Here is an 18,524-nt window from a genome sequence, read left to right as displayed (position 1 = left end):
TTGCGACTGATGATGGTGCTAGATGAAAAGGATCACCAAAGCAATTTCAAATGTATCCTCTGGGGAACATGAATGCGTGCACCGAATTCCACGGCAATCCACCACATAGTTGTTGAAATAATTCAGTCTGGACCAAAACGTGAGTGACTATATTAAATGTATCCATGGTACAATAATTATGTTACATCATTTTATTCTTGCCAAAGCTCCATTACCCAAGAAACAGAGCTGTCAATTACCCCAGCAACAGTGTCCTCATTCGACCGTACTCCAGTCCTGCTGCTTTTCATTTGACAGCTTTAATAAGGAATGGTTTAGATCAGGGACACTCAGGTAAATGCAGCAACTTATTAGGGGACTAAAGTTGGGAAGCCAAAGTCAGGCAGCATTTGAAATAACAAGTGCAACATACTTTTTCTTGACTGAATAATATGCTCTTTTGACCAATCACCATTGCTACTGCTTTTGCTGTTTCTAGCTCAATGCAACAAGTTAGGTGGGTTTGCTTTTCAAAGCGATTCTTGGAAAGATGAAAATCTCTAACTTCAGTAGAAGCAGATAAGGCATGCTGTGGGAAAACTGGTGCACCATAAAGTATATTAAAACATTTCATCACAGAATAACTCCTGGAATGGATTGATCACAATAGCAAGAGTATCAGGAGGTGGAATTTTCTTCAAATAAAACTGGTTTGTTGACTTATTCCTGGTGGCATATGTTATGTATTCTCTGAATTACTTTTTCACTAACCTCAAAAGGCTGTGAAATCTCATTACCTGAGAAAAACAGACCTAACCATCCTTTTGAAGGATGATGCTGTTTAAATTTTATTAGAACACTGTTCATTGCTATAAAAGCAGAGAAAAAAAAGCTGAGAAAAAAATGGGAAAATATAATATGAATGTGGCCATGAGTCAGATAAGAGTTTATATCCTGGAGACAGACACGTCTCTGGATTTTCACTTCACAAATTGATTTATACTCAATGCAGAGATTATATAATGCTTTTCCATAAAAATGTTTTATCGATATTCATGGTCTCCAAAGGATAAATCCTAATGACTTTGGTGATCCCCTGATTTTTCTACAGCCCCACCATGAGGTCTACATTTGTGGTATTAAGCGAAACACCTCTACAATTATCGGATGGGTTGCCATGACATTTGGTGATATCATTCATGGTCCCCTCAGGCTAAATCATTGTGGTGATTGCTTAATAGTTTTCATCAAGAGCCATAACTGGATAGAGCTTTGATTCTCGGTCCAAACCCGATTTGTCCAGACCCGACCCTATTCGTCTAGCCTAGAAAAATCTAGACGCACCCTAGCGGCAGCAAATGTAATTTGCAGCCAGGGGGGTCTAGGCACTCTCCGTTGACTTGCGAACTGGAAAAACCAAACTCTGGCCGGGCCAATCTCATCGTGTATAGAGTTGGTGGGCGGGCTTATGGCTGCTGCTGCTGCTGGGAACGGCGGTCTTCTGGAAGACTTGGAGTTAAGCTTTTCTTTGACAAAAGAACAAAGAACGGCACAGAAATCATTCTTAAAAAGGGAAGATGTGTTCGGAGTTTTGCCGACCGGATACGGCAAAAGTTGAATCTATCAACAAGCTTCGCTACCTTCTTTGTTGCTCTGCCTGGTTGCAGCGCTATCCTATTGCGTGCAGAGGGAATTTGAAAGACAACCGTTTATCCCGCCCCTCGGATTGAACCCTGCAAATGGTGAGTTCCCAGACCCAACATCTTGATGTGGGTCTGGCTTGTCAGGCTACTATTCGTCCAGACCGGGCTGTAATTTTTCAGAATTGGGAAATTAATCAGACATTAATCAGGTTGGGTTGCGCAAATTTCCCAGTGTTTTTTATTTATTTATGGGCTGTGAACCGCAGTGGAAATTCAGGTTTTTAATCGGGCTCAGGCCCAAAACTTTGGGCTTGGGTTGGGCTTTGACACAATCTTTGTAGGTTGATGTAGGCCTGTATTTATGACTAAATACTTGCAGAACTAATGATCTTCACCTCAGCCTCAGCTCTGTGTTTAGTGCTAATTAGCAAAAAGGAGCTTTCTAACATCTTCTAAGATTGTGACCATGTTAGCATGCCGATGTTAATATCTAAAACTGCAGCAGTGGTTCAGATAGCAGGTAGCAAGAATGTTCTTCTACTGTACTTCTGCAGCATCTGCATTGTGTACAGTATGAAAGCCACTGACTCGTGATTATTTGTACTTTGAACCCACACCACCTCAAACTGGTCCCAGGAGTCATTTCAGGCTGAAGCACCATTAGATACCCTTCTGACAGATCTCCTTGTTCATTCAAATCCAAAACCCATCATTGGGAATTGACTTGACTGGCTGCAGACCCTCCTTGATCTCCTCATGCAGTAACATTGACAACAGCAGCCAGCAAATTTCCAGACACTGAATCAATGTGTGCAGCAGGAGCAGAAAGGTTCTCACCAAGCCTTACCGCACAAGAATTGATTTCTGAAAAGCTGTGATGTGCTAAATACTGTTCGACATCAGGAATCATGTGAACACCACTCAGCCGGCCACGTTTGATTTAGGCAGGAAATAAGCGTGGAGACCCATTGACGTATATATAATGGACCAATAGACCCCGTTGCTCTGGACGGAGACCAGTGAAGGATATTAGAAGCACTTTTCCGGTGATCTCTTGCTTTACTGCGCAGCCTCCAACTGAGAGAGACGACGTAAATGTGACTTGAGCAACGTGTCTGAAAGTTGTAAGTCTTCTGGTAGCTCTGCCAAGAGAAATCTCAATCATTCCCAATCTTACAGAGACGGAGAGTGTAGGTATATGTAAGGAGATAACATAAGCACAGGCTAATTATTGCTAACTAACATGCTAGTTAACATTAGTAATTAAACCTAAACAGCTAACGTAAATTGAAACTGCCTGCGTGCTTCTCCTGTACTATACGGTAATTCCTCTACTGTGCGACAGTAAGTCACTTGGTTATGAGACAATCGTTAGCCTATTTTTATAAAAAGGTCTGCTACGGAGCTATAACGTGAGGTACAAGGTAATGGAGCCTTTTATACATTGTCGTGTTTCTTTAGAAATAAACAATGGATAGTTTAAATAGTCTTTAAACACTTAAGATGTAAAGTTATTCGCTGTCAAAGTGGTGCCAAAATGTATGCTAGTCAGTGAAATGCTAACGGGAGGTGATCTCTTTGTAGCGTCAAAATGGTGCCATAAGAGGTTCGAGTTCTGAAGCGAAGCTTACCCCTTTGTTACCCTAGTTAAGAGAAACTGAAAAATGGAAGAGAACCAGTGGATGACGTTACAGTGCAGTAAGTACAATCAAACTGCTACATCCTAAAACAGAATTCAGGTCATTCATATTTCATGTATTTCTGTCCTAGTCAGTACTCTAAGCTCACTTTAATGTTCTTTTCCAAAGCTGGGCTCTTCTCTCTGTTCACCTGCAACCCACTTACATAGGACGAGATACTGCACTGACAATATGTTTGAGACTTAGAGTAACTTAGAGGAATGTGAACAAATACAACTAGAACAAACACACACATTTGTTTGAGGGGAAAAAGCTTGGCAATAAAATGATGTACTTACACTGAGTATGTGTCCCATGTTTAAAAATGCCAATGTGAATTACCCTTAACCAACACTTCATGCACACTTACACTAATACCACTTCAGCATGATGTTCAGTGCCAAGAGTACTCCATAATTAATCACGCTCTACTGCTCCACGCTCCAGTACAGCTGATGGTGCCAAAGGCAATAAACACCAATAAAGAATAATGTCATCGTTGTCATTTCATACTCACTACAGATTCACCATGTTAGGACATCATCAACCAACGATGTTGCAATGGAGTTGCTAAGTGGGAGCAGCAAAGTGTTTTGAAATGTTTTCCTTCAACAATTAACGTTAGTTGGATAGTGGGTAGGTAAGTTAAAGAAATAGTTAGACATTTTGGGAACTACACTTTAGCGGAGAGTTAGAGGAGAAGATCAAGAAGAAGACGACGTGCTTTTATTTATCCTGCAATATACACGTTACGCCGTATACTGAAATACGCAGGACCTCACATACATGTATATATATGTGCTCTAATGGAGAGTATCAGAGTGAAGGCCATTTTACAGTCGCCGCAGCCGACCTGTCGCGCAACAATGTGGCGTCAAAATGACGTAGATCTCGCTGGCACGCCAGGATTTTGAGCAAGGGGTTAAGCTTTGCTTGAGAACTCAAACCTCCGATGGCGCCATTTTGTTGCTACAAAGGTTTCACCTCTTGTTAGCATTCCACTGACCGCCATTTTTTTTTTTACGTCACTTGACTGCGAATAACTTTACATCTGAAACGTTTAAAGACTCTATTTGTCCATTGACATAAAAAGTAGTGCACCACTCTATTTCTTTTTCAGCGGCGTACGACAAAGCGGAAACAGGAAGCATGGACGAGTTGCAGAGTGACTGCAGGTCTCTCTGGTAAACTTACTGGGTTAAGATGAGTTCTTTTATCATGAATGAAAGGCTCGATCAGACGAAGTCGAATCAAATCGAAACATTGACGTCAATGCTGCTGCCAGCTCTGCCGTTGTTGACCTTTTTCTTCTTCTTCTAGTCCGTAGAAATAGCAACGTCGGTAGCTTTTCCTCATTAGCACCACCTCTGTTCAGGACTGCAACTAGTGTCGCGACCACCACGTCACGACAACACGTCGGCTGCGGCGAGTATACCGGACGTCTGAGGGGGCTGCTCCCTGAGATGATTTGGTGCCTTGCTCAACTCCAACTTGGCAGTGTCCAGGAGATGAACCGGCACCTCTCCAGCTACCAGTGCACACTGCATACTTTGGTCCTTATGGGTACTTGAACCGGCGACCCTCAGGTTCCCAAGCCCCTTCGGACTGAACTACTGCCACCCACAGATCAATACCTGTAAATATATGAGGCTGCAGCCAGCAACTGGCTAGCTTAGCATAGCATTAAGACTGGAAACGGAAACAGCTAGCCTAGCTTACTAGCTTACACACAACTCAAACTTATTTTTTTTTAAAGGATTCAACAAGGGACTGGCTTCTTCTCCTGAGGCTCATGGGTATTGTAGTATTTTGAGCCGTTGCCGTGTCAAAATGATGGACAACACAAAAGTTGAAATGATCAAATCTTTTGATAAACCTATGATTGTCACATTTTCCAGGAGACTCCTGTCTTTCTATGTTAAGGTTGGAATTACAGCATATTAAACGGAAAGTTCCCTCCACTGTAACTGGAGCATTACAACCCAGGAAGTTATATTATGCGCATGACTTGTTTGATAGTAAATCTACTGGAAATATGTATGTTTGTATGTTTGGTCACAAGATCTGTGGATGAAATACCGTTTAGATTAGGTTAGTTTTACAGAAAACCAGTGAAGGGCTCCATTACGGCTTTAACTGAATATCAAAGAATTTAAAGTTGAAATGATCACGTAAGCTCTTTTCACTCTAAACCCCTGTGCTCTCTGTCGATACAAAGTCTAATAGTACATATTTAAATCAGCATGGGAGTTGTTGATGCGCCGCTGCTGCATCACTGTCGACCCAGAGAAAAAGAGTGACTTTGATTGCTACCCGTACTGTTGTGTACAGCTTGGGCAATTAAAATCATAATGGCAGATTTTAGACACCAAACTAATGAGCTCAAATCCTCTGAGTGGAAATGCCATTAGGAGTCCTAATGGTGCTCCTTCGCTGAGTAACAAAACAAATCCTCCGCTGCTACATAGGAGATGTGTTGCTTCCCAGACTAAAGATCCACACACAATCATCATTTGATTAATACGGTTTGTTTACATGAGGGTACAAAGAAGTGTCTTCCCGTACTGCGCTACGAGGTCTCATACAATGTGATGTATAATTGGATGCTGGCTGGGAAAACAGAAGAAAGGAGTTCCTGGTCTTGAATGATGAATTATGAAGAGAGGCGAGAAGTGGATCAGGGTTTTTGTAAAGTGCCTCCCCCACCCTCCACTCCTCTGTTCTCTTTACAGCGTTATCCACGTCTCTGTGAATCAGCAGTCTCAACGTTATAACCACTGATCTGTGTACTCTAAGTTTTCATTACACTGTATCTGAACGCGTCTCGGGAGAAATATAGACAGCTTAGTTGGCAAACACACCAAACAGACAGTTTCTGAAAAAGTCTCCCTCCTCTGCTCCTTCCTCCTCCTCCTCCTCCCACCCTCAGCCATCCTCTGCGGGGATGGGGATCATTGGAGGGGGGGGGAGATTTCATCATCTGGTCCTGCCAGGATCTATTTCTGCTTTGGTGTGTCCTCTGAGATCTCTGCTCTGTGCCACTGCTGATGATGATCCAGGCTCTACACCTCCACACCCACTGGAGCACATCAATCACCTCACACTCCTCTCACACTACTGGAGAGGGAGGGAGAGGGGTGGGCGGAGGGGGAGGTGAAGCCTTTCGCCTCCACTTCACTCATATCAAGCAGAGAGAAAAGGAAAGAAAAGGGAGTGGAGGTGGCTGCAGCCTCTGCTCCTGTTATATCGGTCTGCAGTCACAGGAAACAACAGAAGACCCCAGAAGGAGAGCTATGACATATCTTATGTGAGGAGGGCATGTGTGTGTGTGTGTTTTGTGGATTTCATATTTCACCTAATCTCTCTCAAAATCGGAAGAGACACCTGAGGCGTGAAATGGATGCCGGTCCCAACGTAGGGCACTCAGAACTTCAAACACAATCATTCAAAAAGACTTTGAACAAAACACACTGGATGCGTCTCCACTGAGAAACTTAATCCCTCCATCATGCTTTGGTCTTATGACATGACAAGACTATTATCAGTTTGTGGACAGGCATTAGTTCCAGGTCACGGGGTCAGCCTGGCTTCTGTTGATACCAGTGGGACTCTGCTGGGCGAAGGGATTGCATCCAGGAACCAACTGGTCAGCCGAGACACTACCGAAAAAAACGATAAGAGTTCAACTCTGATGTTGAGTGCCTTCTTTGTGTTGTAAGATGTTGTCTTTTTTTTTTTTTTTTTTCAGCCAAAGGATCACAAAGTTCTCCACGTATTTTTGTGTTTTCTATAACTTCTGTGAAACTTTTTCCATTACTTATGATGTACTGTATCTGGAGGGTTACTCGACTATGAAGTCAACAGGATTTAAGTAATTTTGTGCATACCTCGTCCTTTGTTGTGCTGGACATTCGCCTAATGAAGATCCAGTAGGGTAGAAACTTTGCCTTTTTTTTTTATTTATTTTTAGTTCAATTAAATTTTGGGAGTTTTAATATTGTGCGGAAATTCTCCACTTTTCTCCCCTGACAGCACAGGCAGCACCCATGAACATGAAGAGTATCTTACAATGATGTCCAAACATGAAAAGATGTGTGCATGACATGACTGACCTTTTCAGGAAACCAGACAGCTTGAATTCTTTTCTAAACATTTCCATTCAGAGCGAAGAGAAATGTGAGATGAAAAAAAAAAAAAAAAAAAAATCTTTCAACCATTTGAAAATAAAAACACTTGCAGCCTCTTAAAAATGTGAGCAAATATAAGAAACAAGTAGTAGAAAATTCATGAAAGGTGGTTTAATGTTGGAAACTACCAGCTGAGACTTGTAGACTAAACAGTGTTTCCTCTTGTGTGGATTAGAGAGAAAGAGAAATGTTCGAGACGATGTGTAAACATGCTGAGAGGCAGAGAGGCTCTGTATGTGGACTGGAAAGAGGCAAACAGAGATATAACCTTTGTTTACGAGTGCAGGCAGGCTGGCTGACAGCGTGTATAAGTCAAGCGAGGCCAGCCCACTCGGAGATCTACTGGCACGCATTAATCAAAACACCAGCGGAGGAGAGAAACGCCTCAACACACCTCCGCAGGACTTTGGAACCAGAGGGAGGGAATGGCCACAAGGTTATTGTACCTCCACGACCACGAGACAGAAGCAGCATTGGGATTCAACACCGCTGCGCTGAAATGCCTCTCCATAAATGTCTACTAACTGTGAAGCGCAAGGATGGCAGCAATAGACTTTTTAAACGTCAGAGAACGCTTCGTCTGGAGTCATTTCACAGCATGAGTTATTACCGCAATAAGATGCAAGAGTGCGTGCTTCGGGGTGATTATTGCTGTGACAGTGATACAGTAGATGTGAGGCGCAGATGAGGATTACTGGTTATTATTGCTGTTTTACAACTGGTATAAAAAAAAAAAAAAATAAATAAAAAAAAAGACGACTCCGTAAGAAACCTAATTTTGCTTTATGGTAATTGTGAGCATAGCTGAAACTCATTTTTGAGATTGGAACAATCCTAATATACTGTACATATTTCTTGGGCATTTTGGGCTTTATTTTTATAGGACATGAAATGGGAGAGAGAGGGGGGGGATGACATGCAGCAAAGGGCCGCAGGTCGGAGACGAACCCGCAGCCGCTGCGTCGAGGAGTAAACCTCCATATATGTGCGCACACTACACCAACTGAGCTGCCCGGGCGCCTTATACTGTACATCTTAAAAGAAGAAAGAAATACTCTGTGGTGTACTGTAACAAAGCCAACAGCAGCATCTGTATTTTAAAAAAAAAGCATTTTATTAAAACAAAATGCTTATTTACAAGGCAAGAGATAATACTTCTGTTGAAAAAAGCATTGTACCTTTACAAAAAGGGGAGGACATATTTGCATTGCAGCTGTAGCTTATTACAGTGTCAATTCGCCCGGACGTTTTACTTTGTTACATTACAACAGGGCTGATGGACAGACAAAAGAAATAGGAAGTAAAATGGCTTTTGGATGAGTCAAACATGTTACTAATAAAGTTTAGGCAGTGGGTCAAAAAATTAAAGAGAATCATCTGTTTCACAGGAACACAAAATTCCTCATTTGACAGGAATAGAAAAGAATCTACATATTTTTCAGGTTAAATAAAAATACAAATTTGAGGAGCTGTTTTAGAGGGCAAAAATGTAAGTGTAAAAATCGTGAGCTCTTAATGCAGGCGAAATACAACACAGACACAGCTAAAGCAAACAACAGAAGATTTTATCATCTCTTAAATAAAAATACTCCCATAAACACGAGTGTGGCTCATTATGATACCGACACAAATATTTAGACTGTCTTCGTGTGAGACAGGGGCAACTGGCATCACACATAGAGTCCCTGTCATTTAGTTATAAAAATAAATATAACTTGAAGGAGAAATTGTGGTTTGATAAAAAGATTTTAGCAGTCCAGTTATAACTATTATGGATACTGGCAAGCCCTATTCAGACTATCAATGTGACAGCCAGGGCCTTTGTTTCCACTTCGCAAACTGTGTGCGTTTGTCAGATACGTAACAAAAACACGTTTTCTTTCCCTGCATCCCATCCTTGTCGTTCTCCTCATCTTTTCCTCTGGGCATCCTCAGAGCCAGGGGTGCCAGGCTGGGTCCATGCGACACAGATTGTCCAGGCTGTTTGCTGCAGCCACCAGCGTGTTGACCTTACTCTCCCCACCCTCGAACTGAGCCAGGTTGTGGAGGCGGGTCATGATGGCCGTGACGGCCTTCTGGACCAATGACACTAACTGCTGGGAGTCCATGTTCTCTGGTTGGCCGGCCGGGGACAGAGGCATGGACGTGTCCTCTTGGGTCTTCTTGTGCCACGCAATGATCTCATCGCGGAGGACTGCCTTCAGGATGCCGTCCACCTATCGGAGACAGAGGAGATGACGATATACATTTCAAGATTCAGTGGTGTAGAAACACGTAAAATACAACTTTTTGTCTCCAATGTTCATATTAAGAGACATTACTCCGATATCTGTATGGTTACTTTCTTGTGGGATCTTCCCAAAATGTGCAAGGATTAACATAACAGTACCGTCTTAGCTTTGATTCAAAGCAAAAATGTTCATGAGAAGGTGACTGTTTTGTGCCTTGTCAAACTAATCATTTCCATTTTCCAGAGCGTTCAACCACATCTTGCAGTCCTCTGCAGATGGAGGTGATCTTTGGTGTCAATGATCATCTTTGAACATAGGGATTATGAGGATGATGGTTTCAGTGGATGATTGTTAGGCGTTTGTTGCATTTTGTTCTGTTCCCTGGAAACGTTTGGTTTTTTTGGACCACTGTCCAACACTGTCTGGACACTCCAGTGTTTTGTTTTATTTAAATCTTAAGCACTCGTGCTCCCTCCACATCAGTCAGACGTTAAGTATGAGCCAGACCTATACATAGACACCACACGCCTGTCATTACTGTCCTGCAGCAGATCCATTAACAACCCTCGGACTGCTCCTGCGTTCATTGCATTGTTTTTGTTTGGTTGAACTTCATTTCTGGGTTTATTGAAGTTTAAGCGCTAACTATGCTGGAGAATTCAGCAGGAGCCTCAATTCGACAAACACTAAAACAGTAAAGTCTAAAGCCCGAGACACACCAAGCCGATAATCGGCCGTTGGACAGTCTGGCTAGGTCAGTGACTCGAGTCTGTTCAGTGTGTTCTGTGCCGTCGTCCGTCCGAGGGGCCGTCATCCTTCATTTTGGCCGATTTGACGTGTAATCGGCGGGGCGGGCACTGTCAGCAGTCGGACTCAAATGACCCATCTGATTGGTAGTGTTGGGAAAGTTCACTTTCTACATGAACTAGTTCAAAGTTCAGTTCACTAATTTTAAAATGAACTAGTTCAGTTCATACTTCAATTATTTTATCAGTTTTAACACTGAAACTATGCGTCAGATTTCAGGTTTGCTGTGGATGTGACTGAAGTGCCGATTTTCTTTTTGAAAGCCGGCGGGCAAAGTTTGCACAGAAATGTAAGATTTTTCCCATCCTCACCGACCTTGTCATAAAACTTGTTTAAATGATCATACGACGCCTCCTTGCTGCTTCATCGCCTCCATGCTGCTTTTTGTGTTGCCAGATTGGGTGTTTTTTCCGCACCATACTGAGGCCTGTTGCTGGTGCGTTTTAGCCGGGTTTTGGCCTGGAAGGCTCTATAGAAATCTGGCACCTTGTTGAACAAAGTTAAACTGAGAGCGTGCCGTTCACAGACACCAGAATGAACAAGTTCACATTAATGTTCATCAGGCAGTAATACATGTTCAGTTCATGTTCGTCCAAAATATCTATCAAACTATCGTTCAATGAACGCGTTCGGACACAACACTGCCGACTGGTCGAGTGCTAACCTGGAAACAGGGAGCGGAATGAGCGTGCCGAGAGTCTCAAAATCGGACGAAAATCTTTTAAACTGACCTTTGTTGATCTGAAATGAAGACAGATTCAGCAACTGCATGGCCTATTTCTTGCTTAAAATGTTTATTAGATCGTATTCTGAACAAGCCGCCATGACAGTCTTTGAATTTCCAAAGAAACCAGACCCGCGTGACGTGTTCGTCCAATCAGCTGCTGGTTTTCATTTTTTTTCAACTTGGGGAGACTGATCAGTCCAACTGCCTTTTCTGCCGAGGGTCGGCCGTCTGGTCAGTGTGTCTGCAGCTTCAGGCCATAAAACCAAAACAATGATCTGGAGAATGCTAAAATGCTCTATAGAGCTGAGCTATGAGTGACCCCTTTCACATACAGGTGCATGACAGGCTCATTACAGACATTTTAATGTATGTATATATGCCTGATTAAAGCTAAAATCATCAAAAGGCTGAAATAGGTTAAAATCCTATATTTCAAACCAAATCTGATCTCTGATTATATGATATATTCAATACTTATATTCAGAGCTGTAGTTTATTAAAAAAAAACAAAAAAACGTCAACAGTTATAAGAATGTTAAAATTTTTAGAGCAGACAAGTTACCTTAAAGTTTGGCTGTGCGAAGCATCGTGCCACGGCAATCATGGAGGCTGTGAGTGGGCCGGAGACACCGATGGTGGTCAGGAACTCGGAGATGTTTGGCGTCAGGCGGAATGGAACAGGACGGTTAGCGTCCAGGTCACCCGTGGCGTCGTTGATGTCAAAGCGGAAGTAGGAGACGTTCAGCTTTCCAGTGTCCTAAAAACAGAGAACGGAGGAAAGGTAGAGTATGAGTCAGTTGACTCACAAACAAGTGTGTGTGAGGGAGGACATTTTAAATAACGCATTTTTCAGGGGTACCCTACCAATTAAAGAAAACTTATCTCTAAATATTCCTTTCTGTTCTCCACAGTCTTTAGACCACATGAGCCCTTCAAGAACATAACTCTTCTTCAGAAAGGTGAGGTGAGTTACAAAACAAGCTCACACCAATGAAATGGCTGCAGTTATTGATCTGCCTGCTCCAGACACAGTAACACGTCAAACTATCAGCAGCAGAACATCTATAATCCTAACTCTACTCCCACTCCCCACTCCCCTGTCGCTACCCGCTGACTTAAATATATACAGCCAAGTTTTCATCTTTAAGCCTGCATTTATGTACGAGAGGACCGCTACCCGAGCAGCCATTCCGGGGAAGATAAGCTTCCTTATATGAAAAGGTGAGTGGCTCTGACAGCTTTATAGCGGAGCATTTCATTCCAGCTCGTGCTTCCTCTCCACCTCTGTCTCGCCTCTTTCCCTCCTTTCCTCCTGCTTAATTCCCTCCCCTCCTCTCTCTCTCTCTTACTGTCATTTGCTCCTGCAGGCCCCAGCAGAGGGCCTCATGGCAGTGGGCTGAGACACCAGCAACCCCCAGGAGGCTCAGATAAGCCTGCAGACAGTTGGCTGTGGAGGCAGCGCTCTGAATGCTAAATCACCACACTAGTGGCCAGTGATCGCTTCATTTCGGGAGTTGGTGTGAATGGGATGACGCAACATTAGTGTGTCACATGTAGCAACTTGGGGCTGTGAACTTGAGTAATATTCAGAGCAAATGGCAACGATATCAAAGGAGATGGAGAGATTTTTACAAAAGGAAATTCAAAAGATTCTCAAGGGATGATGTGATGCCTTATAAAGACAGTTGTTGAATTAATTAAATCTAGGAGTGAATTACGGCCTGATGAACGCCACAAAGCAGTGCCTTTTTTAGTTGATGCCTTGAAGCATCACTGAACTCTATAAGTGCCAACTTGGAGGAACATGAGGTCTCCATTTAGGCAGGGTGGGGCACAATGCTATGGCTGTGTTGTCCTGTCCTTGCACTATCTCTCCGTTTGTGTGTAATGTTTGTGTGCACGTACACTCTCCGTACCGTAATCCTGCTGTGTGTAATGGGATCTGCGGAGTGGAACAGGCAGAGAGGGGGCTTAATACCAGCGCTTAGCTGCCCGGAGGAACGCCTGTCAGCAAAGGCCGATTAGGATCAGAGGGGTGGGGTGGCCGACTGACACAATCATCTGCAATAATGACTTTGAGAAAGCTGTCTGCAGACCCTGAGCGGCAGACAGATGTGTGTGGACTGAGAGGCACGCACGCACACGCACACAGACACACACACACACACTCTTCAAATTGAAACGTCTTTGATAGCTGTTGAGCAGAGGGACTGAATATAATGTTCTGTCAAAACATCCTTCGCATTCACATCGCCTGCATGACTGATGGCCTAGCGTGAATGTCATAGGGGAGAATGGCAATTCATGCGGCCAGATATGGAGACGGTAATGGTGATCTCTTAATGCATCTTTGAGAGTGTGTATCTATTGAATTAGCCCCCGTCACATGAGCGCCACTCGCCCTTGACAGAGTCTAGCATGTTTCTGCTTGTGTAGGTTTGTACGCGTCTCCTACCTGTGCTATCTGCAGCATCTCGGGGTTGAGCCTGTTGAGGTGGAGCATAAACTCAGCCAGACCTATGAGGGCCAGCTGGATGGTGAACATCTTCCGGAAGGTCCAGTAATCTGTGGCGTTAGGGAAGGTGTGGAGTGCCCACTCCTTCAGCATGCTGCGAGGCACCATGTTCCCCTGCACCTCCTTCAGGATGTCGCGCAGGACCTGGTGGGAGACAGCAGGAGGGAGTAGAGGTTAGGTAGGTGGCCGTCGTCCAGCGGATATTGGGCCTCACTTTCATGTTCTACTTTATTCAACTCCATGGTGTCTTCTTTTTAAATGAACAAACAGCTGCCAATAACAATTGTTAGATATAATGTAATATTTAATATTTCAAATCAAGTGTTCCTATACAGGTTGAGAAAATTATCCTAGATCTTACGCTAATTAAACCATGAAGGCAATTTTTGGAAGTACATGGTTTTCATATGCTCAAATGTTTCCTAAGTGACATGGCTGCATGAAGCTACTGTTAAATTACAATACAATCTACCTGGATGTACATCAATGCAGGACATTAAATAAGGTGTACCAGCTGTATAATGCATCTTTTTATGCAGATGTGTTTATAGGACTGTCTCCATACCTGGTGGCTAGCCTGTGTGCCTCTGGCCTGCACAGTGGCCAGACGATCATAATATCTGGAAATGGGGTTGTCATGTTCGATGCCCTTCTTGGCACAGCGTTGTTTGTAGATTTCCACCAATGATAGAGATGAAGGGTTGTCTTCTACTAGCCGCATCTGAGGTGACACTGCCACCACTCGGGGCACTGGAGAGATAAAAGGAGGGAGAGACAGAAGATAGGAAATATATGGGGGATGGGAGAGCAGAGGAAAGAAATAGATGGAGGGAGGCCCAAGAGAAAAAAGAAGACGAGAGTAGCAGGAGTATGGAAGAAGGGAGAGGGGAAAACAACCAAGTCAGTGACACACAAACTGTAAACATTTGGTTGCACTTGCTAGAAACCCGTCACTGTTTTACCACAGTGTAAACCAAAGATCTAAACCTACAACTAAAATACTCAAAAGTTTGGAAACAGCTGCACTGAAGGCGTGCCATTGCTCAACACCAAGCAGGGTCAAAGGAGGTAAAAGGCTGTGCATGGGTTGCCCAGTGGAAGCCGTCTAAACATTTACATACACTGGCATCCCAAATCAAAATCAATACCAGCTATTCCAGTTGGGAGGAAATGGGTTAGAAGGGACTGTTTAATTCCCCGTCCATATTTCCCCTTAAACAAACCAATCAGGGGCATAAATGGAGAGTGGGCAAACATCTGGGTGGAGGGAACCCACAAGGGGATGACAGGAGAGGAAATCGCGCTTGAAAGCCAATTGAAATTGTGTGTGGTGTGGGTGAGTTAGCGACAGAGAAAGAAGAAAAATGAGTCAGTGTACAGCAGCTCAGGAGATGACCATGTTCGTGATCTCCAAAGACAGAAGGACTGTGTTAAACAAATATGTACCGACGCCTATTTTTCATGCGTCATGCAAGCGTGTTGTAAGCGTTTCCAGGTAAAATAGAATAGGAAAAGATATTTTTACGTCATTTTGACATGAATACATTTAATAAATGACATTTTGATGTTTGAAAGTCTCTAGGTTTTGACATAAATGCAGATATTAATGTAATAAAAAAAAATTATAATAATTATCGATTTTCAAATATTGCACCCGTCAATAAAGAATGAAATATTCTGTAGCCTATTTTGCCGTCAATACTGCCGACGTCTTTGCTGTAATCAAATCAGAATATATTTATGTTTAACATGGTCTTTCATTTTACAGTGTACAGACAAGGCTAGCAGCAGCAGCACTGTGCAAAGACATAGAAAACGCCACACAGCTGCCACGCAACTGACATTCAACAGAAACGCCACGCTCACGCCATACAGCCGGCCTTAGAAAGATTAAAAGAAACAACAACATAAACCTAGTAAAATTTCATCCCTTGTGCCTGTTTTTTAAAGGCCTTATGAAGTGAAAAATGCATTTTTCCAGTGTTAACCCTTTGTCCCTGTATTAATTGTTCATTTATACATAACAGCACATATTAGTGAATAGGAGTATTTTTTTCATTATAATGACAGCCTGTTCTCTTCCCTGTGAAATGGTTTCAAATATTTGACGACTCATCCTGCACCTGGGAGCATTTACTAATTTATGTCCAATGAAAACATTTTATCACGTTTTAATGTCCGACCCCCATGACTATAAATCCTGCCTCTTACCAATCGGGACAGACTACATCCAATGGGACGGACAGCTAGCCTGTCAACAGCAGTGGCACTGGTTGTGACTGCCTGGCTCTGTGCCAACGCAGCATGGGCATGTTACAAGCTACATGCAGATGAACAGAGCTGCTGCTGAATGACGGCGGCCAGGTGAGCAGGTGGAATAAAGGGAGACGTTAATCTGCTTGTATCGTTACTGCAGTTGCTGCAGTGACAGAGCCCTTTTAAAAAAAAAATTAAAAAAATCAGCAATGCTCCCCATTTCTTTTGTCCTCCTTGTGATATAATAGAAACAAAAGTTGTGGGAAGTTTGTGTCGGGCCACTGTCAACAGTCCTCAGTACTGAACTAAATCCTGCCCACTTCTTTTGTGGTCCAATCAAATGCATCATGACAAGAATTTAGTTTCACTAAGAAATACGTCAGAGTACAGAAGCTAAAGGTGCTCCAATGTCTGTTTCATGACGCCTTTAACCTCATGCACACAGTCACCCATCTCTCTTATCCCTGATCCTACCAGTGAAGAAGAGGTGTCTCTTGGTGGTCTCCTTTCTCTTCTCCAGACAGGGGTTGAGGAGGCGGAGAAGTTGCAGGACCCTCTCCTCTCGGCGCGACTCGGTCAGGCAAGCATCGTTCATCACCAGGTAAGGGTAGATCTTGCCATTGTGGCCGCGGATATAGAGACGGCGTGCTGCTGTATTGTGTTTCTGAACAATTTCCACTCTGGGCATGAACCTGGAGAGAAGTGCAGGGAGACACAACTGAAGTGATTAATGATGAGAGAGGAATGATATGTGGGTACAATTCTCCTGTGAGATTCCATAGTTGTTTATTGTCAGTTTTCTATTTTATCAACCGGGAACAGAAGTTTAAATTTAAAACCCTTTCACCAAGTATTTTTAAGAATAGAGAAGGTGTAGAAAGAGTCCTTTACCTTGCAATCTTGATGTAATAGTGCGTAGGTTTGGGCATGAGGAATTCCCCGGGGATCTCCACCTCGGCCGTCTGTGCAGAGAAGTTGCTGAGGAAGCGACATTTCTCTTCAATGAGGAAGAACTTGGGCAGCTGCTTGGTCTTAGCCTCCAGGATCTTGATCCACTTCTTCAGCTTGGAGATCAAATTGTGAAGCTTCATGGAGCCTGGCACGCTAAAGTCAAAGTCTGGTAGGGGCAAAGAGAAAAGCTTTTCTTACAACAAGAATTTCCTAGCACTGGCCTTTTCATCGTTTCCACAACTCCTTTCCAATGTATCCCATCCATGATTTGGCATCAATGACTGAAAGCAGAATGTAATATTAAAATTCACAAAACAAAAAAAAAAAAAAAAGAAGAAAAACAAATATACAAAAGTAGATGTTGGCTGCCAGGTAGTCAAAAGTGGCCAGATGAAATCCTCAAGCTAGCTGAGAAAGTCTGAATGGGGGAGTCAATGTGTTACACTTTCTCCTTAAAAATGCCCTTCAGCAAGACACTAACCCCTATAACTGTTCCAGTGGAGCTGCTCTCGGCTGCCAAAATTACAAGACTGTTAATCGTAGTAGGCAGTTCCCAGGTGTGTTTTTGTGTGTTAGACCTTTAACCTCCCCTGCAGCAATACGCTCCCAGACCTGTGCTATAAATACCAAAGTGTCTCTAAGTAACCTTGCCAAATAAAATACTATAAGGGGTTAAAAGTTAAACATATGCAAGCAGTGTACGCACACAGGATGGTACTTAAAAATGTAATAAATAGAATCACGATAAAAATAAGAATAACAATTGAAAGTGCATTGGTGAGATGACATTTCAACAGTTAAGATTAATTAAATTGAGATCTGGGTATTTGCAATACCGTTATTTACACAGTAACATGGACTAAGAACATGGTGATGGCCTTGGGGAGGGCAGTGGTTACACAAACTTACACCTGGGAAATGTTGAATCTAAATATTGTGTTGCACTGTTGGCCACTCGACTCCCAGCAGTGTGGTGAAGTGCCTTGCTTAAGGGAACTTCATGGATAAGTTATTCATTGCAAGCTGGCAGCAAAAGGAGAAATGTTTGCTCTATCGACTTAAATCTCCCTGGTGGAGGCTGGGAGCTGATTAAATTAGAGATATAAAAATGAGAGTCTTAAAGTATTAAATTCCTGTTTCAAGTCACAACTCATATTGCACATAACGTATTGTGATGAGCTGCAGCAATAACAACGGAAGGAGGGGAAGTGAGCCAGACAGGTTTTCCATTTTAGAGAAAAGCCCCCAGGACATCTCTGTAACACACACACACACACACACACACACACACACACACACACACACACACACACACACACACACACACACACACACACACACACACACACACACACACACACACACACACACACACACACACACACACACACACACACACACACACACACACACACTTGTGCCGCCTGTTATAATGAATCTATGAAACTGCAAGGCCTTGCCATTTCAAGCCCATTCAATCTCTCCCAGAGTGAAACCTCCTAATACTTTAAATAAGCCCTTTAAAACAGCCAATGTTCTTTTCCGAGTG

The 18,524-nt window shown here is 43.1% G+C and overlaps 1 protein-coding gene across 1 annotated transcript in view; it reads right to left on the bottom strand.

Annotated features, from left to right (window-relative positions):
• Nucleotides 1–8,581: 8,581 nt before the first annotated feature.
• Nucleotides 8,582–18,524, bottom strand: part of trrap (transformation/transcription domain-associated protein) — a 96,746-nt gene continuing 86,803 nt past the window's right edge. Inside the window, exons 67-72 of the mRNA XM_028566965.1 lie at nt 16,916–17,141; nt 16,499–16,716; nt 14,334–14,518; nt 13,709–13,912; nt 11,816–12,010; nt 8,582–9,704 (exon numbers count right to left, since the gene is read on the bottom strand). Of these exons, the coding sequence (XP_028422766.1) occupies nt 9,420–9,704; nt 11,816–12,010; nt 13,709–13,912; nt 14,334–14,518; nt 16,499–16,716; nt 16,916–17,141 (1,313 nt within the window). The 3' untranslated portion in view covers nt 8,582–9,419. The remainder of the gene's footprint in view (nt 9,705–11,815; nt 12,011–13,708; nt 13,913–14,333; nt 14,519–16,498; nt 16,717–16,915; nt 17,142–18,524) is intronic.

Source organism: Perca flavescens, chromosome 21 (genome assembly GCF_004354835.1).
Source record: "Perca flavescens isolate YP-PL-M2 chromosome 21, PFLA_1.0, whole genome shotgun sequence".
Lineage (NCBI taxonomy): Eukaryota > Metazoa > Chordata > Actinopteri > Perciformes > Percidae > Perca > Perca flavescens.
Note: the sequence above shows the minus strand (reverse complement) of the source record. Positions and strands in the feature narration are given on the sequence as shown.